The sequence below is a fragment of the Myotis yumanensis genome, unplaced genomic scaffold (assembly GCF_028538775.1).
Source record: "Myotis yumanensis isolate MYYU_CA2020_CCGP unplaced genomic scaffold, mMyoYum1.0.hap1 SCAF_10, whole genome shotgun sequence".
In the NCBI taxonomy this organism is placed as follows: Eukaryota; Metazoa; Chordata; class Mammalia; order Chiroptera; family Vespertilionidae; genus Myotis; species Myotis yumanensis.
In genome coordinates this window covers 84,378,514-84,401,555 of record NW_027223761.1, presented here as the reverse complement: position 1 = coordinate 84,401,555, position 23,042 = coordinate 84,378,514, and the positions used below count along the sequence as shown (strand labels likewise).

General features: G+C 44.6%; 1 protein-coding gene across 6 annotated transcripts in view; it reads right to left on the bottom strand.

Moving 5' to 3' along the window:
• The window catches only part of ARHGEF12 (Rho guanine nucleotide exchange factor 12), a 210,500-nt gene that overhangs the window by 7,936 nt on the left and 179,522 nt on the right, over positions 1–23,042 (bottom strand). For all 6 annotated transcript variants that reach the window (XM_070426256.1, XM_070426251.1, XM_070426252.1 and 3 more), the window contains 10 exons: positions 22,487–22,601; positions 20,403–20,503; positions 17,241–17,318; positions 15,597–15,672; positions 8,651–8,818; positions 6,982–7,069; positions 6,258–6,344; positions 6,036–6,115; positions 5,302–5,535; positions 1,846–2,313 (listed from right to left, as the gene is read on the bottom strand). In XM_070426256.1, coding sequence (XP_070282357.1) covers positions 1,846–2,313; positions 5,302–5,535; positions 6,036–6,115; positions 6,258–6,344; positions 6,982–7,069; positions 8,651–8,818; positions 15,597–15,672; positions 17,241–17,318; positions 20,403–20,503; positions 22,487–22,601 — 1,495 coding nt within the window. The remainder of the gene's footprint in view (positions 1–1,845; positions 2,314–5,301; positions 5,536–6,035; positions 6,116–6,257; positions 6,345–6,981; positions 7,070–8,650; positions 8,819–15,596; positions 15,673–17,240; positions 17,319–20,402; positions 20,504–22,486; positions 22,602–23,042) is intronic.

Here is a 23,042-nt window from a genome sequence, read left to right as displayed (position 1 = left end):
ATAACGACCTGCTGGCTTAGGCCTGCTCCTGGGTAGCAGAGGGCAGGCCCAATCCCTAGGTGCAGCCCCTGGTTGGGCTCAGAGCAGGGCTGACTGGGGAGTTGGGGCGCTGCCCCCTGCCACTCACAGAGCAGAGCCCATCAGGGGGTTGGGGAGCTCCCCCCTGTCACGCACAGAGCAGGGCGGATCAGGGGGTTGGGGCGCTGCACCCTGTCACACTCAGGGCAGGGCCAATGGGGAGGTTATGGTTCTACCCTGTCACACACAGAGCAAGGCCCGTGGAGGGGGATTGGGGTGCCACCCTCTACCACCCACAGAGCAGGGCCGATCAGGGGGTTGGGGCGCCACCACTGTCACACTCGGGGCAGGGCCGATGGAGAGGTTATGGTTCTACCCTGTCACACATAGAGCAGGGCCGATCAGGGGATTGGGGAGCTCCCCCCTATTAGGCACAGAGCAGGGCCTGTGGGGGGGGGGGGTTGGGGCGCCGCATCCTGTCAAACACAGAGCCCCAGGGCAATCAGGGGATTGGGGAGCTCCCCCCTATCAGGCACAGAGCAGGGCTGATCAGGGGGTTGGGGCGCCTTTCCCTGTCATGAACAGAGCAGGGCGGATAGGGAGGTTGTGGCCCCGCCCCCTGTCACACACAGAGCCACAGGGCGATCAGGGGATTGGGGAGCTCCCCGCTATCAGGCACAGAGCAGGGCTGATCAGGGGGTTGGGGCGCCTTTCCCTGTCACGAACAGAGCAGGGCAGATAGGGAGGTTGTGGCCCCGCCCCCTGTCACACACAGAGCCACAGGGCGATCAGGGGATTGGGGAGCTCCCCCCTGTCACACACAGAGCCGCAGGGCGATCAGGGGATTGGGGAGCTCCCCGCTATCAGGCACAGAGCAGGGCTGATCAGGGGGTTGGGGCGCCTTCCCCTGTCACGAACAGAGCAGGGTGGATAGGGAGGTTGTGGCCCCACCCCGTCACACACAGAGCCACAGGGCGATCAGGGGATTTGGGTGCTGCCCCGTCACGCTGATCCCGGTGCCGGGAGCCTCACTGCTCCGCTGATCACAGTGCCGGGAGGCATATTACCCTTTTACTTTATAGAATAGAGGCCTGGTGCATGGGTGGGGGCTGGCTGGTTTGCCCTGAAGGGTGTCCTGGATCAGGGTGGGGGTCCCCACTGGGGTGCCTGGCCAGTCTGGGTGAGGGACTGAGGGCTGTTTACCGGGTGGCGAGTGACTAAATCTTCCAACTGCTCCTTGTTTTCTTTTTTTTTTTTTATTCTGGGCCAGCTTTAGCTCTGAGGCCTCGCTGCTGAAAACATGGATACAATGTTTTGGTCCGGCTGGGTTTCAGTCCCGCTGGTTTCTGGAGTTTTGTTTACCTTCTTATTTGCAACATAGTACATAGTTGCTTAGAGTTGTAGCTCAGAGGCCGGCAAGTGAGGCGGGGAAGGTTGCAGTCTGCATTCACTGGAGCAAGCAAGCCTCATGTTCGCTTCCAGCTGCCTGGCTGCCGGCCGCCATCTTGGCTGACAGTTTATTTGCATATACTCACTGATTAGCCAATGAAAAGGGTAGCGGTCATACGCTAATTACCATGTTTCTCTTTTATTAGTGTAGATAGATTACTCTTCCCCCTACTAGCACCTAAGCTTCATGAGAAGAGTTGATTTTTATGTTTATTCAATGCTGTATCTCCTAGCACTAGAGTAGATTCAATAATTATTCAGTGTGATAAAGAATAAATAACACACACACACAATGCTTGCAAACCCAAACACCATCTGTTTCAACACACAGGACAGTAATGGCAATCACCATCGAAGTGTACGTGTGAGAGAACTTGCCTGAGATGAGTACATTAACGTCCTTCTCTTCCTGTTTAACTGCTCCCTCACCCTCCGATGGATTATCATCACTGTGTACTTCATGGGCATCAAAAAAGTGCTCCCCACTCTCATCAAGACCGCCTTCCGGCTCTGCAGGAGGAGCCTCCAGGGGAACAGGTGTGCGGCCCGTCACCACAACACTACCTGCCTGGCCCTCCTGCAATGCCGGGACCACGGGGTCCCGTGGAGCAGGAGAGTCCGCTGAGGCCCGTGGACTGCTGCACGTTGAAAGGCCACCTGCTCCAGCTCTCAAGGGCATCTGTCTTTGACCAGGACAGGACTTCATAATTTCAAAGTTCTGGGTTCCACTGTCTGCCTGCACCCCCGGGAAGGCCGTCCTGCATCTTGAAAAATGTGGCCAATCTTCCTGAGTGCTCTTCTCAGCCAGACTCAGCTTCTGTGCCAGCAGCTGCTTCAACAAGCCCACTGCAAGATTGAGGGGGGGGGGGGGGAAAGGCACATCAACTGTGACCTCAGACTGAAACCCAAACTAAAGGAGTACCGTCAGCAAGTGTCTCTAAAAGGAAGCACCTTTTTAGTAATATGCAGTCAAAATATTAATTTCATAGAATTATTTTTATTTTCTGAAATAAAGCACCATCTACAGACAATATAATATTAAACTAGACTTGAAAAATCTAGGTATTTGTAACAGAAGGTGCTCCTACTGAGAACTGCTAAGTAACCAACTACGTCCTCTTCCATTTTTTCTTCCGTTTACTAGTAACTGGGATAAGGCCCAAAGATGCTGAGAAGCTTTGTTAAGCTAGACAACAAAAACTGCAAGTTCTGTTTTTCCAGAAGCAGACACTATACACATAGGCATTATTTTTCTAATTTAATTAAACACAAAGAACATTTATTTTATCATTTACTAGAGACCTGGTGCACAGATTTGTGCACCAGTGGGGTCCCTCGGCCTGGCCTGCGGAAAACGGGCTGAAACCAGCTCTCTGACATCCCCCGAGGGGTCCCGCATTACGAGAGGGTGCAGGCCAGGCTGAGGGATCCCACTGGTGCACAACGGAGCCTGAGGAGGGACTGCAGGAGGTTGGCCAGCCGGGGAGGGACTGTGGGAGGGCTTCAGGGCGTGTCTGGCCTATCTTGCCCAGTCCTGATCAGCCAGACCTTAGCAACAAGCTAACCTACTGGCTGGAGCATCTGCCCCCCCCCCCCCCCGGTGGTCAGTGCACATCATAGCAACTGTTCAAACTGTCAACTGGTGGGACACTTAGCATATTAGGCTTTTATTATATAGGACTAGAGGCCCGGTGCACGAATTTGTGCATGGGTGGGGTCCAGCCGGCCCACCGAGATCAGGGCCGATTGGGCTGGGCTGGCCAGGAGGAGGGGCTGCGGGCAGTTGGCGGGCTGGCCCTGCCCCCTGGTCAAACTCCGGTTGAACTTCCAGTCGAGGGGACAATTTGCATATTACCCTTTTATTATATAGGATAATAACCTAAAGACTTTCCTTAAGTGGTGAAGAAAATAAACTTCCCTGTAAAAATATTTAATTCTAATGATTTGGCAATGTGTATAATTTCAAAAGGGAATAGTAATTAGTTTTTCTTAAATGACCTTATTCATGGCATAGCTTCTTTAAGTTGTTAAAAAAAAAAAGAACCAATTTAACTTTGAATAGGCAAGTGTATGCTGTAAGGCCCCTCATACAATGACAGTTGGGACAAGGTTAGTCAAACCATCAGAAATCTTTATTGTACTTATAAATGCCTAACCATTAGGCTGTACACCTGAAATTAATATAATATTGAATTTGAAATGTAATTGAAAAAAACAATTTTTAAAAGAGAAATCATGATCAAGGTTCATTCCGGAGACTCTAGAACTAATCAGGTTTCAATAAGCGAGACCAATGCCCCCTTTCAGCTCTGTCTTAGTTTCTATCTTCTGTTCCTCGGAGGCCTAAGGCTCTGACCTCATCTTCCTGCTTTGCATTCACTTCCAAGAGACGCTCTGAATCCCTGTGGCTGAGATGCTCACATCCCAGCCCTTCCCAAATCCCACCCTGAAACTGCAACCTCCTGCTTCCTCTTAATGCTTTACCATTCATTGTTTTAAGCTCAGTATGTTTTACAATTAAGCCCACAATCTCTGGCAAATTAAAAAAGGGGGACAAGTGTAACAGTGGGCAGTGGTGGTCCTTTTTGACTTTTATATCTGATAAAAATATTAACATTATCTCTATTTCCTTTTCTTTGTCCTCACATCCAAACAAGTCAATTGCTTTAAATATTTGTGGACTCCTCAATTTATATTTATTCCTCTGACACCATTCTAGTTCTAACCATTTAGGCTCAAGTCCACGCTACTACAATAGTCTAACAGTAAGTGTACCACTCTAAACCTCTTTCCATTAAAATCCTTTCACAGCTCTCAAATCTTTTTTCATTAGTCATAACCTTAAAGACTTCAAATGGGTCTCTACAGTTAGAGTCATCATTCTCAGCCTTTCCCCCACCCCCACTACCCCCTGAGAGATGTGGCACTCCCACTTGCAGCTGATCATCAGCGGCTGGCGAGGAGGGGCAGCTAAGAGTGGCAAGGCCTGCCCACACCCCTGGGTAAGTGCATGGGGTGTGTGTGTGTGTTCGCATGTGTCTGTGTGTGAGGATGGGCCTCGGCAGAGAACACTACAATTGCCACAAGCATATTAGAAGAGTAATTTGTAGTTTGGAAAAGCCCTCTGAACATGGTGTTGTGCCATTCGTAAAGTTCAGGGGACTCAGACTAGTGTTCAAGGCTCCAGCAGGTGGGCAGCACCACCATCTGCCCCTTTGCACTCCCTCTCACACAGCTCCTGTGCTTGCAGGCTCTCTCACAGGCCAGCCATCTATCCCTGCCCTCTGAACACCCTCAGTTTCCCCTCGCTGTGCTTTTGGTGTCATCATATTCTTGATGAATAACTTCTACTCTTCTATCAGAGACTTACCCACCCTTGAAGGCTCTTATTTCCTGATGCCTCCCTGCCCTGGTCCCCCTGACCAGATCACTTTGCATGTCCCTATGTGTTTACTTAACTGTTTGAGTTATTTTATTTCTCGACATAAAATAAAACAAGCGCTATCACGCTGTTTGGGTCTTTTCGTACTCATTTAGAAAAAGCGCGGTTGCGCTGTTTGGGATTCTTCGACAGTGTTTTTTCAATACCCCCTGGGACTCAAACGAATCGTATGTTTTCTCGACATAAAATCTCAGCAGCGCAATCGCGCTGCTTGGGACTCAAACGGTTAAAAAGATGGGCAATGTTTCTATTATCCTCCCAACCAGACTGTAAAATTCAACCAAGAAAAAGTCTGTTTATACTTCCTTAGATTCTCCCTAAATGACTGCATAGTACATGACACAGCTCTGGTACTTACTAAGAATCTGTGTGAACTTATGAATCAAACTTACAGTTCCTCAGTGCATCCAACGCCCACCGCTCTTCCGAGACAGGCACATATGGGTCTGGGGTTGTGATTTGGTCATTGACTCCTGCTTCCTTGACAGCTCGCTCTGCGTGCTGCGCCTGTGCAAACCGCCTCTCAGCCACAGAGAGTTCGTCTGCCTCTGCTTTCCCAGAAGTGCCCAGTGGATGAGACTGAGGTTTTGATGATAGTAAGGGAGACTCTAATCCCAAATCTCTGTCTGTTCAATGAAATAGGAAAAGTAGAACATATCTTTTAACTTTTAACATGAAGCATTCAGGAAATACTTGGACAAAAAAATGATCACAAGAACTACCGAGATTGTTAAGTCAGAGCAGTGTTATAATGGCCCACAGAAGGCTCATGAGCAAAGTTTGTTAAAATGAAAAACTGATGCCCGAACCTGCCTAAAACAAAAAGAGTTAAAGTTTCTGTGCATTTTAAAAAAATTTTTATTGATTTCAGAGAGGAAAGAAGAGGGAGAGAGAGAGAGAAACATCAATGATAAGAGAGAAGCATTGATTGGCTGCCTCCTGCACACCTCCTAACTGGGGATCAATCCTGCAACCCAGGCATGTGCCCTGACTGGGAATCGAACCGTGACCTCCTGGTTCATAGGTTGATGTTCACCCACTGAGCCAGGTGGCCAGCGGTTTCTGTGCATTTTCATAAGCAACACGTGGACCACATTCTTCCCAGGAAACTAGCAGGTAAGTTTACCTGAACTCTGCAGGCCAGCGACTGAAACGCCATGAGGCTCCGCCTTCAATTTGGGAGGCTCACCATCGTCATTGTCTCCTCTGTAGGAGAAAGAAGACCATTGTTGAACATCACAGGTGCCTACACACACTGCAACAAAATGCAAACATCACCCACTCCTGTTCTGACCAAAAGAAAACAAACAAACAAAGACATTCCTCAGACAGGCCCAGGCACACTCACTCGCAAGGTGGTGACTGTGGTAATGGGATTGGCTTTGTGGACGGCTCCTTCACCGACGCGGCCATCCGACAGATTAGGTCCTGCCAGCTGTGGAATTTTTCCAAGAATCCCACATACAAAAGGGGAAGGAAAAAGAAAGGCCTTTAAATACACTGAGAACGCAAAAATAAAAGCTGCAACAAATATACCAGAAACCAAAACAAACCAACCAAACAAGAAACTGTACTTCTGACAGAGATCATATTTATGTTGACATGATCATAAATCTCTATTAAGCAGAGATTATAACTGTACCTTAAAGAAAATCCTAACAATATCATGAACACACTGCCCATTAAAACACTTCCCATGACCCGTCTGCATTTTTTTCTTTAGAAAACACACTTTCAGTAGAACAGAATCAAAATAAGGGACATCAGTCTAAAAAGCAACACATTCTTAGAAAAACTATCTAAGAGAATATAGAGGAATCGCTTATTTTTTGGTTTTCAAGGTCCTATTGCAGAAACAATGTTATGTTTGTGAAAGATTATAGTCAGGACATTGAAAACATTGGTGCACCAAGGGGTGGGAGCGATGGACTTTGCGCAGTAAACACACAATGCGATATACAGATGATGCATCAGAGAATTACACACTTGAAACCTATATAATTTCATTAACTCATGTCACCCCAATAGTTTTAATTTAAAAAGTTAGAGAAACAGCGATGTTTAATACATACACAGTCTTTTCCGAAACTGTCTGTGCCACCAGCTCATAGATTTGGGCTCCATTGTCTGACATGGAGATGACAAAAAAAGCTTTGTTATCTAGAAAAAAAAAGAGAAAAATGCCTCACAGTGTGACCCACAGAGGCCATTCCTAGGCTCTGGTACTTTTTGCATCTTAGTCAGGTAAGATTACATGTGTTCACTCTGTAAACGTGTTTACTTCATGAAAATTCACCAAGCTACACACTTAAAACTTTGTACAACAGACTGTGTTCTACTGTGTTTATGATATTGCTACAAAGCAAAGATTATAAACACTAGCACAGACTCCACAGGAATTCACTAGAAACAATTAGTCAAAGTGCCTAAATTTACCCTGCTATCATGGAACTAACGAGTTTTAAAAGGGATCTCATTGTCAATATCATCTTATCTAATAAAGAGGGAACATGCAAACTGACCGTCAAACCACAACGGCCAAGATGGCTGTGCCCACAGCAGAGGCCGAGTTCCTGTAATGAGCCTTAACGAGCAATCAGCAGGGACCTGAGGCTGCATGGTGCTGTGCCAGGGCAGGGCACCTTAGGCTGCAGTCCTTGCCTGGTGGGGCTTGACAAGGGACTTCAGGCCGCACCCCCTCTGCCTGGCAGGGCTTAACGGGGGACCTTAGGCCGTGCCCCCCGCCCACGGGGCTTGACGGGAAACCTCAAGGCGCACCGCCTGCACCAGTGCTGGGCTAGGGGACCTGTGGCTGTGCCCCCAGCCCAGTGGGGTTTGATGGGGACCTCAAGGCATGCCTCCTGCCCCACCCTGGGCTGGGGAACCTGAGACTGTGCCCCTGCTTGGCGAGGCTTGACGGGGGAACCTCAGGCCGTGCCCCCTGGCCCGGGCCAGGGGATCTCAAGGCGCACCCCCTGGCCCAGGCTGGGGGACCTCAGGCTGCAACCCCCGCCCCAGCGCCAGGCCAGGCCACCTGAGGCCGCGCCTCCCACCTGGCAGGGCTTGACGGGGATGGGGCCAGCCAGGCCTGGATCTAGCCCAATGGGGGTGGCGCTGGCCGGGTCTGGGTCTCGCGCCATTTTGAGGTGCACATGGGTGGGTGGGGACTTGACTCTGGTCCCCATGGTGTGCCCCAGACTGTGACAGGAGGAATATTTTCATATACATTTTACTAATTTTCTTTCATCTCTGACACTTCTATTATAGAGAAAAGGCAAATAGCAATATTAAAATATTTCCTCTAATTAATTTTCTTTTAATGTGCACGAATTTTGTGCACTGGGTCACTAGCTAATATATAATTTGCTAACTTAAACTGATTTCAAAAATCTAAACTACACCCATCTCTTGAGGTTTTGCCCCTTTCCCTACCAAATCAAAAAACATACCACTCAAATGAAAGCCTTTTGTCTATCAACGATTTGAATATGGAATAAAAGACCAAACTAATATGCAGAAAATTTTCAAATGCAGAAAACTGCTCAACGAGTCTGGGTGTCCTAATTTGGGAGTATAAACTCTTAATCCACTTTCCAAGCAGTAAATAAATATCATTTAATTTGTAAAAGAATATGAAAAGAACAAAACTTTATGCCAGCTGTTCTATGTAAATAACACTAAATATCTTACACAACTTTACCATGAACCTGAAGGTTAGCAATGCTCAGCAGAAATGCTCACCTGTGGCCACTTGTCGAACCAGCACTGTATTCAGCTTAATGACAGGGCTAAATGTGTGCTTGCTATCAGCTGTGGATGCCAGAATCTTACTGTGACACCGTAACACCAGCCTATCATCCTGCTTTTGTAGCAACACAAGGATGTCTTCCAGCAGCAATGTATACAGATCTAGAGATAAAAACACAGGGATGGGTGATTAGTACAGAAACTGAGACGTGTTTTATAAATTTTATAAAAGTTTAACAGAGAAATTTTCTGGAAAAAAAAATGGACTCCATCACCCTGAAGTATCAGCCTGACAAAAAATCAAAAAGCAACAGTTCCTCAACACAGACAGCTGTAGCCTCATGATCCAAAAGCCCAGACTCACGCAGATGCATGGATGATGGAGACAGGACTGAATCATGACAGTTTCCTGTTTCACCCCCACACGAACAAGTAACACACTTCACAGATACAAAACCACAGAAGCACATCTCCTGTAAGTGCATGAATAACACAAAGTAGCAATGCTAACTGCTGTAACTGAAAATTGTAAATGGTTCTCTCTTCTTCTAAGAAACTTTCCTGAGATTAAAAATGGTGGCAGAGTAGGAGGATGCTGCGTGGTCAAGCTCCCAGGAACAAGCTGGAATTACAACTGAAATATGAGAAGGCTTCCTGAATAATCAACGGAAAACTCACAGGAGAGAACCCTGATACCCAAGGACCGAAGGTGGAGCCTGCATAGAGACTGGTAGGAGGGGCAGAGACGTGACCCACAGAGGGCAACTGAAGTCCCAGAGAGATATCTCAGCCACTGGTGGAGGCGGGGGGAGGTGTCACTGAGAACTCTGGGATCTAATCCCAGAGCTGGGCTCCCCAGCAGAGAGCACCAAACTGAGGAGGGTGCCCACATAACATCAAGCTGTGAAAAGCAGTGGGGTTCTGTCTGCCAGGGAGCGGCAGCTGAAAGTTCAGGCACCCTCTTAAAGGGCCAATGCACAAAATTCCCTGTGGAGCCACCCACCTTGTGCTCTGGCAGAGGGAGGGTGAAGTGGACTGGAGCTGTGAGAGCAAAAGCCAGCACTGGGGACTCGGGGGACAGAGCTCAGAAGGCAGACACCCCAAGTCTCCTCGGCTCAGTCATTCCCTCACACAGCCACATAGACATCTGCCTTGCCTGGGGGTAAGACAGTTGACACACCCTATTGGAAAACACCTTGCCCTGAGGCCGTTTAAGAGATTAAAAGTAACAATTCGAAGGAGTAGCAGCTGCTTGTGTAGCGCACTCCCATCCAAGGAACAGCAGCCTCTGATCACCACACCCTCTGTCTGAGGAACAACAGCTGTGTGTGAAGCCTCCCCCCACCAGCCAGAGGAGCCACTACAACTGTGAACAGCACCCATCAGAGGAGCTGCTACCAACAGAGGAGCAGCTGCTACCACAACCGCCCCCCCTTCCCGAGGAGCAACCACAACCCGAGGAGCCACTGCCACCCAAGGAGCAGCCACTGAACAACTCATCATCTAGATATGGTGGTACAATCAAACATGGATAGACAAAGAAACCCCCAAAGGAAAGAAAAGGAAGACTCGCCAGAAAAGCAGCTAAGTGATACAGAGGCATGCAACATGACAGAAAAAGAATTCAGACTAACACATTGTTTGCGGGTAGTTTTTATCACGCGCTAACAGGTGGCACGGGCCATTTTTGCTAATTTTTTGCGCAAATGGCAATGTTCAGTAAAATCACGATAACTTTAGTTTTACATATTTTTTTCAATGAAACTTTTTGTGATTTACTATAAAATGTATACTGAATTATTTTTCTTAAATTTTAAACAGACAAATACTGGAAAACTCACTGGAAATTGAAATAAAAGTAATAAAATATGTAAAAATTCCAAAACGTATAAATACGTTTCCTGCATATGATGTGTTAAGGGTCCTAGAGTGCATAAACCGGATGGAGGAAAAAATCAACAACTTATCCAAGATGCAAGAAGAAACAGATGAAAAAATCAATAAATTATGTAAGAACCAAGAAGAAATGAAGAGTGATATAGCTGTAATAAAAAACACCATTGAAAGTTTCAACAGTAGACTAGGAGAAGAGGAGGGCCGAATTAGTGAATTAGAAGACAGGGAAACAAAACACACCCAAACTGAACAGCAATTGGAGAAAAAAATTAAAAGACAGGAGGAGAGCCTAAGGGAGCTATGGGACAACATGAAACGAAACAACATAAGAATAATAGGGGTTCCAGAACAACAGAAAGAGGAACAAGGGTTAGAAAACCTATTTGAAGAAATAATATCAGAAAACTTCCCAGAGATGGGGAAGAAAAAAAATCATACAAGCACAGAGAGTCCCAAACAAGGTGAACCCGAAAAGACCCACACCAAGACACATCATAATTACCATGGCAAATGTTCAGGACAAAGAGAAAATCGTAAAGGCTGCAAGAGAGAGACATAAAGTTACATTGAAGGGATCTCCCATTAGATTATCAAATGATTTCTCAACAGAGACACATCAGGCCGGAAAAGAATGGACAGAAATTTACAAAGTGATGCAAAGCAAAGGACTGAATCCAAGAATACTCTATCCAGCAAGGCTATCATTCAAAACTGAAGGGTAATAAGAAGCTTCACAGACAAAAAAAGGCTAAGGGAGATTATCACCACCAAGCCAGCAATGCAAGAAATGCTAAAGGGACTGGTGTAAAAAGAAGAAATAAAAAGCTCAGAAAGAAAACAGCCACACAAAAAAAGAAATGGTTACAAACAAGTACCTTTCAATAATAACTTTAAACATAAACGGACTAAATGCTCCAACCAAAAGACATCCAGTGGCTGAATGGATAAAAAAACATGACCTATACATTTGCTGTCTACAAGAGACCCACCTCAGAAGAAGGGACTCACACAGACTTAAAGTGAAGGGATGGAAAAATAAAAAAAGCTGGGGTAGCAATACTTATATCGGACAAAATAGACCTCAAAGTGAAGGCCATAACAAGAGATAAGGAAGGCCACTTCATAATACTAAAGGGATCAATACAACAAGAAGATATAACCCTGATAAACATATATGCCCCCAATGCAGGAGCACCCAAATACATAAAAAAACTCCTGGAAGATATCAAAGGAGAGATCGACAACAATACAATCATAGTAGGGGACATTAATACACCACTGACATCACTGGATAAATCCTCTAGACAAACAATCAGCAAAGAAACAGCAACCCTAAATGAGTCACTAGATCATATGGACTTAATTGACATCTTCAGAACACTTCACCCCAAAGCCACGGAATATACATTCTTCTCAAGGGCTCAAGGGACATATTAAAAAATAGACCACATACTGGGTCACAAACAAAGTCTTCTTAAATTCAAGAAGATTGAAATCATATCAAGCATCTTCTCAGACCACAATGGCATAATATTAGAAATAAACTACAATAAAAACAACCCAAAATACTCAAACACTTGGAAGCTGAATAGCATGTTATTAAATATTGATTGGGTTACCAATGAGATCAAAGAAGAAATTAAAAACATCCTGGAAACTAATGACAACGAAAACACAACAATCCAAAACCTATGGGACACAATGAAAGCAATCCTGAGAGGGAAGTTTATAGCTCTACAGGTCTATCTCAAAAAACAAGAAAAAATGATAGTAAATCATCTAACTCTACAACTCAAAGAATTAGAAAGAGAGCAACAAGAAAAGCCCAGAGTGAGCAGAAGGAAGAAGACAATAAAGATTAGAGCAGAAATAAATGACATAGAGACCAAAAAAACAATACAGAAAATCAATGAAACCAAGAGCTGGTTCTTTGAAAGGTTAAACAAGTTTGATGAACCTCTAGCCAGGCTCACCAAGAAGCAAAGAGAGAGGTCCCAAATAAACCAAATCAGAAACGATAGAGGCGAAATAACAACAGACCCCACAGAAATACAAATGATTGTTAAACAATACTATGGACAACTCTACTCCAACAAATTAGATAACCTGGAGGAAATGGACATATTCCTAGAAAAACAAAACATTCCAAAACTCAATCAGGAAGAATCTAAAAATCTCAACAGGCCAATAACTATGGAAGAAATTGAAGCAGTCGTCAAAAAGTTTCCAGCAAACAAAAGCCCAGGACCAGACGGCTTCACAGGGGAGTTTTACCAAACATTCAAGGAAGAACTAAAACCTACCCTCCTCAGACTACTACAAAAAATCCAAGAGGAAGGAACACTTCCAAGCTCATTCTATGAAGCCAGCATCACCCTAATACCAAAACCAGGTAAAGACAACACAATGAAAAGAGAATTACAGGCCAATATCCCTCATGAACATAGATGCCAAAATCCTCAACAAAATCTTAGCAAATCGGATCCAGCAGTACATCAGAAAGATCATACACCATGACCAAGTAGGATTTATCCCAGGGATGCAAAGATGGTACAATATCCGCAAATCAATAAACGTGATACATCACATAAACAAATTGAAAGAAAAAAACCACATAGTCATATCAATTGATGCAGAAAAAGCATTTGACAAAATCCAACACCCATTTTTGATAAAAACTCTCAGCAAGGTGGGAATAGAAGGATCATACCACAACATAATAAAAGCCATATATGACAAACCCACAGCCAACATCATACTCAATGGACAAAAACTAACACCATTTCCCCTAAGAACAGGAACAAGACAGGGATGCCCACTCTCACCACTCCTGTTCGATATAGTACTGGAAGTATTAGCCATTGCAATTAGACAAGAAGAAGAAATAAAATGCATCCAAATTGGAAAAGAAGAAGTAAAACTGTCCTTATTTGCAGATGACATGATATTATATAATCTTAAAAAACCCTAAAGACTCCATCAAAAAACTATTAGACTTAATAAATAAATTCGGCAATGTAGCAGGATACAAAATTAACGCCAAGAAATCTATGGCATTTCTATACACCAATAGTGAACTTACAGAAAGAGAGACTAAAAAAACAATCCCATTTACCATCGCACCAAAAAAATTAAGCTACCTAGGAATAAACTTAACTAAGGAGGTAAAAGATCTCTACTCAGAAAACTACAGGACGTTGAAAAAAGAGATAGAGGAAGACATAAACAGATGGAAGAACATACCATGTTCTTGGATTGGTAGAATCAACATCATTAAAATGTCCATACTATCCAAAGCAATCTATAAATTCAATGAACTTCCCATTAAAATACCAATGGCATATTTCACAGGCCTAGAACGAACTCTCCAAAAATTCATCTGGAATAAAAAAAGACCCTGAATAGCTGCAGCGATCCTGAGAAAGAACAAAGTAGGTGGGATCTCAATACCAGATATCAAGCTGTATTACAAAGCCACTGTTCTCAAATCTGCCTGGTATTGGCACAAGAACAAACATAGAGATCAATGGAATAGAATAGAGAGCCCAGAAATCGGCCCGAACCAATATGCTTAATTAATATTTGACAAAGGAGGCAAGAACATACAATGGAGTCAAGATAGTTTCTTCAATAAATGGTGTTGGGAAAATTGGACAGACATATGCAAGAAAATGAAACTATACCACCAACTTACACCATACACAAAAATAAACTCAAAATGGATAAAGGACTTAAATGTACGATGGGAAACCATAAAAATACTAGGAGAATCCAAAGGCAACAAAATCTCAGAAATATGTCGGAGCAATTTCTTCACCGATACAGCTCCCAGGGCATTGGAAACTAAAGAAAACATGAACAAATGGGACTACATCAAAATAAAAAGCTTCTGCACAGCAAAAGAAACCATCAACAAAACAACAAGAAAGCCCACTGCGTGGGAAAACATATTTGCCAATGTTATATCTGATAAGGGCCTAATCTCCAAAATTTATAAGGAACTCATACAACTTAACAAAAGGAAGATAAACAATCCAATCAAAAAATGGGCAAAGGACCTAAATAGACACCTTTCAAAAGAGGACATTCAGAAAGCCAAGAGACATATGAAAACTTGCTCAAAGTCACTAATCATCCGAGAGATGCAAATCAAAACAACAATGAGGTACCATCTCAAGTCTGTCAGAATGGCTACCATCAACAAATCAACAAACGACAAGTGCTGGAGAGGATGTGGAGAAAAAGGAACACTCGTGCACTGCTGGTGGGAATGCAGACTGGTGCAGCCACTATGGAAGACAGTATGGAGTTTCCTCAAAAAACTAAAAATGGAACTCCCATTTGACCCTGTGATCTCACTTCTAGGAATATATCCCAAGAAACCTGAAACACCAATCAGAAAGGATATATGCACCCATATGTTCATAGCAGCACAGTTCACCATAGCTAAGATCTGGAAACAGCCTAAGTGCCCATCAGTAGATGAATGTATTAGAAAACTGTGGTACATCTACACGATGGAATACTACGCTGCTATAAAAAAGAAGGAACTCTTACCATTTGCAATGGCATGGTTTGAACTGGAGAGCATTATGCTAAGTGAAATAAGCCAGTCAGTGAAGGAAAAACACCACATGATCTCACTCACTCATGGATAATAAAGACCATTATAAACTTATGAACAAAAATAGATACAGAGGCAGAGCTGCCTCGAACAGACTGTCAAACTACAGCGGGAAAGCAGGGGAGGGTTGAGAGGCGGGAGCGGGGCGGGTAAGAGATCAACCGAAGGACTTGTATGCATGCATATAAGCATAACCAATGGACATAAGACACTGGGGGGTAGGAGAGGCCAGGGGATTGTCAAGGGTGGGAAAAAAAAGGAGACATATGAAATACTCTTTGTAATACTTTAAGCAATAAAACAGTTAAAAAATAAATAAAAGATAATAATATATCAATAAAATAAAAAAGGAAAAAAAAGAAACTTTCCTATTATTTTCCTTTCTTCACTCTCCCCAAAACTGACAGACATTAGACCTACCAATAGTTTTATCTCTATTCACCTTCCAAACCAATGGTCCTTCATGAATCATCTTCCTTTTTGTTAAATCCAAATTCTGTCAAAATAAAAAGAATTATACAGAAATTATTTCTAAGTTCTTAGTGAGATATCTTAGTCTCTTTTCAAGAAATTCTTAATACAGACAGTCCTCGGGTTATGTCAGACTCGACGTACGTTGTTTCGTGGTTATGTCGCCATCTCTCATTTATTTATATATAAAAAAAGTTCTGTCATTTTGACATATGCACATATGTGCTTTATATTTTTTATTGTTTATTTACCACAAGTAAAGGTCAGGAATTGTTATCTTACTTTTAAATTTATTTTACCATTTCACTTTATTACTGCTGTGTATGTGCTCCATGTGAGTGACATAGGTGCTTATGTAGGTGGGTTCCGACTTACGGCAAAAAATCATGTTACATTGTGCCGGAAGAACGGATCTCCATCGAAACCCAAAGACCTACTGTATAAAAATACCACTTACATTCACTATTATTGATATCTGTCAACTATTGAAAATGAAATAAACAGTAAGTTCAAGTAAGCTGCATAACATTTTCTAAAAAAACACTCAGAAGTGCTGCCTTCTAAATCTCTCTCAACAGATGACCCAGCTTATGAAAGTGAAGCTGTGAGCATTCAGCCATCAGATTCTCACCATCCCTGCATTTTCTATCAATAACCAGATGAGGATGTTGTTAAGCTGGTTTGTAAGAGGCCTCTAGTCCCAGGTTCTGGTGGCAAGGGAACGTCTAAGGAGAAGCACGTAGGGGGAGGCCAGGCAGCACTCAGGCTCGCTCTCGGGAGGAACAGCGGAGTCGCCTTTAGCATAAGCAGCTCTAGAAAAACCTCGCTCTGGCCGGGGATAAGCACAAGCATGCTTGTTGGTGAACTGTTATATATGATACAGAAGTTTAACAGCCACCAAATTAATCTGCAAAACAACCAACAGTGAAACAATGTAAGAAAGATTTAAAATCCTAAATAGTGATTAATAGAAAGGCCACATGTACCAGAGTGACAATAAATATTTCCCTATCATTCGCATAATGGTTTCAACTTTTTGAGGAACTTCATGGAAAAATAATTACCTTGCTTCACTCAATAATCTGGAAAGTTCCCATAGCAAACAGCCCTATTCTTACTCAAACTGTACAACACAATAATATAACCTAACAAGTAATGTTCTTTCGTCTCTTGCAAATTTTTATCAAAAAAGTTTCCCATAGAAAACATTCCTTAGTGCAGTGGTTCTCAACCTTCTGGCCCTTTAAATACAGTTCCTCATGTTGTGACCCAACCATAAAATTATTTTCGTTGCTACTTCATAACTGTAATGTTGCTACTGTTATGAATCGTCATGTAAATATCTGATATGCAGGATGGTCTTAGGTGACCCCTGTGAAAGGGTCATTTGACCGCCAAAGGGGTCGCGACCCACAGGTTGAGAATCGCTGCCTTAGGGGAAGACTACACGAAGTAGCCCCCAGGGACACAGGATTCAGAAGGAAGAGCTGAGCCTCGAGCATCAACCCACGGGCAGTGCTCCCTCAGAGGCACTGCTTCCTGCAGGGCCGTCAGTGCATTTCACGGTTCAAGTCATTGTCGACCATTTCTCACCCTGAGCTCTTCCACGTCTGGGTACTCGGACAGCTTCAGGTTGGAGGTGTCAAGGCGGCGCTGATAATCCTCTAAATGCTGAGAATCAGATGGGACAGAGCAAAGGTTACTGCTGCGGAGCTCAAAGAACTCCCTCTTCTTAAGTCAAACGGCACTGACTGAGCTCTGTGCGATACCAGACAGACGGACACTCGATCTTCCTTCAGTTCTCCTTGGGCTTTGAGAGCTCTCCTAGTTCCTGTCTTACCTCTGGCTGTTCTTCAATCTTTTGGGACTCACAAGCTGGTATTTGTTTTCTGAGCATGTAAACCATGTACATGACACACAATTCAGAAGGTGCTGCAAGGCACAGAGTAAAAAGTAGGTCTCCCCCACCCTGATTGCTTGCCTCTCCACCCCAATGTGCTCTAAAGCAATGGCCATTTCTTGGGCAGCCTGTAAGAAAAATTCTAAGCAAATAGAATACATGTGTATGCTTGTCTCTGTACATGTTGTGTGTATATATCCTTCAACAAAAGACATGGTAGCCTAATATATTTATATACACTTTTCTATATGTACGTATCACTCATCAATGGATCTCGGACATGGTCCCACATTAGCCTATATAGAAAGAAACAGCGGTCTCATTTTTTTAGTGGCTGCATGGTATTCAACTCTGAATGAACTATAGCTCATTACTGAAGGAAATGCAGGTTACTTCAAATCTTCTCTTATAACAAACAACACTGCAATAAAATGGCCTTAATATATACTTTTGTCCACATGTGTAGATACAACTATAGAATAAATTTCTAAAGGAAGAACTGTTAGCTCAAAGGGTACATGCATTTTCCCCAAGATTATAAAATTCTCAAATACACAGAACAGTTTGACTGTGTTCAGTGATTACCTAGATGTCTCCCACCTATATTCTACAAGTAACACTTGCTTTTGTTTGTCATATACCCGTCCTTCTAGTCATCCTCATCCCTCTAGCCATCAATCCACTTTGTATTTTGCATGCATTTCAAAATAAATTGCAGACACAGGACACTTTACCTCTAAACATTTTAGCATTCCTGGTATAAACAAGAATTCAATATTTCTTTACAGCTCTTTTTATAAACTAAAATCTACAAACAGTGACATGCACACGTCTTAAATGTAGCTTTCCATAAGTTTTTACAAATGCAAGTGTACCTGTGCAAACTCTTATCAAATTATAAAATACCATTGCTCTCATACGTTTTCCTAATTAGTATGTCCCCACATTCCCAGTGACAACCACCTTTCTGACTTTCCCCCCCACCATTGATTAGTTTATCCTGTTCTGGAAGTTTACATACATAGAATTATAAGTATATACTCTTCTTTTTCTTTTATCCTCATCCAAGCATATGTTTTTATTGGTTTTAGAGAGAGAGAGGAAGAAGGGATGGGGGTGGGAGAGAGAGACAGAGAGAGATAGAAACCTCGATATGAGAAAGAAACATCCATTGGTTGCCCCCCATACTCGTCCCAGCCGGGGATTAAACCCACAACCTAGTTCAGTAATCAAACCTGCAACCTTTTGGAGTGTGAGAGACACCCTAAACAACTGACTGCCTGTGTGTGCCCTTTCGTGTCTGGATTCTTTCTCTGGAATGTTTGCGAGGTTCATCCATGCTTCCTTCAGTAGGCCCTTCCTTTTTATTGCTGGTATTATTTTCTTTTATGATTACACCACATTTGGTTTATGTTATAGACAATCTTATAAGTCTCTGGGCATAAATTCATTTCTCTTGGGTAAATAATTAGGAAAAGAATGGCCGGGTCAAAGGATATATGAATATGTGTATTTTTAATTTACATAAGTATTGCCCTCTGGCGTTTATTTTTTACTCGAATCACACCCTGGCAAGTTCCCATTTTTCTATCACCTCACCAATAGAGTCGTCATCATACTCAGTTCCTAAAAATTACATCCAGGTCCACGGACTCAGGAGGCCTCTGTGCGCTTGTGTTTGATCTCCGGTCCAGTGCGCTGAGAGCTGGGCCCATGTAGCCAACTGCTTACTGTGCATGTTCCCTGATGTCTCAAATGAACTCAGTCTTCCTCCACTCATCCCAAATGTGCAAGTCAGAGACCTTGGTTTATTCCTGACATTCTCTCTCTTCAAATCCTTCTCTAAGTCAGGCAACACACTCTGTCAATTCCATCTTCTAAATACTTCTCCAAGCCTAGCACCGCTCGGAGCACCGGCATCGTCCTGGCCACTGAGACCCGTGAGCTCTTGCATCCGTTCTCGTCCCTCTTCAGCCCTTTCTCCAAAGTAGATGGCTGATACTTATAAAGTGAAAACCCGAGCAGGCCCCTCTCCTTCTTGAACGTCTATAATGAAGCCCTACTGCTCTTAGAATAGAAACGTTTCTAAACAGGGTCTACAGCAAGCATGTCAAACTCCCAGCCAGCGGGCCGCATGCCTCAGCCCGCAGGCCATGAGTTTGACATGCTTGGTACAGAGCCCTGCACGATATGGCCCATCCCCACTGCACCTAATTTCATGTCACTATGACTTGCGTTTCATCATGATAAACACAATAATCTCATCTTTAAGTTCCTCAAACAGACCATGCTTTTTTTTTTTTTAAGTTTTGTTTTGTTTTTTTTTAATTGGAGAGAGAAGAAGGGAGAGGGAGGGAGAGGAACATCCCTGAGAGAGAAAACATAGATCCAGCCTGCAACCCCGGTCATGTGCCCTGACTGGGAATCCACCCAGCGACCTACACTCCTAGCATCCTGAAATTCTCCTTCATTGAAGTTATCAACACTGACATAAAACACTTGCACTTTGATCTGCTCAATGACATTCCGTCCTGCTAGAAAACAAGCTCAGTGTGGGTCAGCACTGTGCTCATTTTTTAACCTCTCTGTGCCCTACACTCAGCACCCACAGATGCTCCACGGTCACTGAATTCATGAATGAACGAGCAAACAAGCAGCTGGAGATGCTTGGACAGTCAGCCAGAACTCTCATATTCTGCCCAAAGTGACCCAGATCCACCGACGATGTGAAGTTAACAAACATCCACCCTGCAGTTATGCAGCGAGTTTTCAATTATTATTTCACAGATTCCAGGTGATGCTAATTTAATATTCTCACTATGCCATCCTGTATCTTTTTGCTTTTCCCTTCTTACCTGCTTGTTTTCTGCTTCCTTGACAGCCTGATTTACATAATTTAAGATCTGACGACAGTGATCAGCTGCTTTCTTCACCTTCTCCCTTTCTGTTGGCCACTCTAAACAAGGGCAAAAATCCAAATGTAAATGGAGGAAATCAGAAAAAAGTGTGTGTGTGTGTGTGTATATATATCCTATCTAATAATAGACAAACATGGTAACTGACCATACCTTCACTATACATCCTACTGGCTAATCAATGCGATATGCAAATTAACCATCAACAAAGATGGCGGCTAATTTGCATACTGCAGGCAGGGCAGGACAGCGCAGCTGCCAGCGCGAGCCGCCATCCTGGGCCACAGGCCAGCCCCAGAAGCTGCCCAGAAGCCAGTGATCGGGGAGAGATGGGGGTCCCCTGCCCAGGCCTGACGCCTCGGCGAAAGGCATCAGGCCGGGCCGGGGGGGGGGGGGGGCGAGCCAGCGATCAGAGGGAGATGAGGGTCCACTGCCCAGGCCTGACGCCTGGACCAGAGGCATCACGCCTGGGCGGGGGGCGGAGCTGGTGATCAGAGGGAGATGGGGGTCCCCTGCCCAGGCCTGACACCTCTGGCGGAGGCATTAGGCCTGGGCAAGGGGCTGATCCAGCAATCGGAGGGTGACGGGGGTCGACGCCTCTGGCCGAGGTGTCAGGCCTGGGCGAGGGCAGAGCCGGTGATTGGGGGGAGATGGGGGTCCCCTGCCCAGGCCTGGGCGCGGGGGGGGGGGGGGGGGGGGGGGGGGGAGAGGGCGGGGACCAAGCTGGAGATTGGTGTGAACTACAGAGGAAACACCTTTTCTGACCGCTCATTGGCTAAGCTCCCTGTATGCCACTGGTAATATTCTTAGTAACTTGGGTAATAAGAATCCAAAAAGGTGATCTAGGGTTTTTCCACCACACTCCTGGTGAAAAAAATGAAGGTCCGCTGCTTGAGGGCTAAGAAATGTCATATCCTGCCCTAGCTGGTTTGGTTCAGTGGATAATGCCTTGGCCTGCCGATGGCAGGGTCTGGGTTCAATTCTGACCAAGGGCATGTACCTAGGTTGCAGGCTCCTCCCTGGCCCTGGCCCAGGTCAGGGCTCATGCAGGAGGCAACCAATCAAAGTGTTCCTCTCACTTTGATGTTACTCTCTGTCTTTCCCTTTCTCTTCCACATTCTCTAAAAATCAATGAAAACATATCCTCAGGTGAGGATAAAAAAAATAATAAAGAAATTATTATTATATGAAAGACACATCTTAAAATGCCTAAAGAAAGTTGTCATTTTTTCATGGTGAAGGGACTGGAGTCTGTGTTGATGAAAACACCTTGCTGGCTACAGTGACTGGCAGTGGCTGCAGCAGCGGGGTGATGGGGCTGGTGCCTTCCCCTGATCAGCCTGGTCGCCTCCCACAAAGGGAGGCCAGACTACCGCTTAGGCCCTATCCCCAAGGGGAGCAGGGAGCAGGCCTAAGCCGTCACTAGGATATCCCCTGAGAGCTCCTAGTATGTGAGAGGGGGCAGGCTGGGCTGAGGGACACCCCTTCCCCAGTGCACGAATTTCATGCACCAGGCCCCTAGTATATGTGTATATGTGTGTGTGTGTGCATGACTAAGCAATTGTTACGATGAAATGACCGGTCACTATGATGCACACTGACCACCAGGGACAGATGCTCAACAGAGGAGCTGCCCCCAGCCCACAGGCCCCGATCACCTGATTGGGGCCGGGCCCCAGGCTGGGACAGGGAAACAGGGGTGGGTGGCAGCTGATGCGGGCAGAGAGGGAAGGAGGAAGAGGGGTAGGTGGGGAACTGCTTGGCTTCCTCCATCACCGGGGGCAACCCAAGCCTCCTGCTCGCTCCAGCTCTGTGGCTGCTGCCATCTTAGTTGGGTTAATTTGCATACTTGCTCCTGATTGGCTGGTGGGTGTAGTGGAGTGACAGAGTGATGGTTAATTTGCGTGTTTTTCTTTTATTATATAGGATTTTGCTCTAGGATTTGGAAACCTGCAGGCACCAGAATGCTCTGAGAGCCGTTTGTAGTTTTGTTGCTAAGCTTTTGAATTTCCATGAGTGCTGACCCGTGTACTTGGCAATGTTGTCCAAGAGGAGAGGGTACTTGGTGAGCCTCTGCATCTGGGTGGGAATGATGTCCTTCAGCTGCAGGCGCCGGCACAGTGGGTTACTCTCAGCATCCTGCATGAAAGGGAGGGGGGAATTGATCCTGGTTATTAGGAGGACACCTATCATGGACCACATGTTCATTACATAAGTGTCTACAGCATCACAGCCCTGGTAATTAAATAAAACTTACCACATGCTAAGACATACCACTGCCACACTATACTTGTTTCTCTTTATCACTAGACCAATGGCTTGTTATCTGTTTAAGCAACAACTTAGAGCATCCATAATCAACTCCAAGAATTACTTTCTTGGGATAACACAGTTTTATCTTCACATATTCAGAAACTCTAGTTTCATGTGCTTATAACTGGCATTCCTACCAAACCAAGTGAGCTGATATGCGGGCTGCCATCCCAAGGAGGCAGATCCGCAGTTGGTGAAGTGCCAGACAATAAAGCATTTGAGGCTTTTCAGGCCTTACAGTCTCTGCACAACTTTCAACTCTGCTGT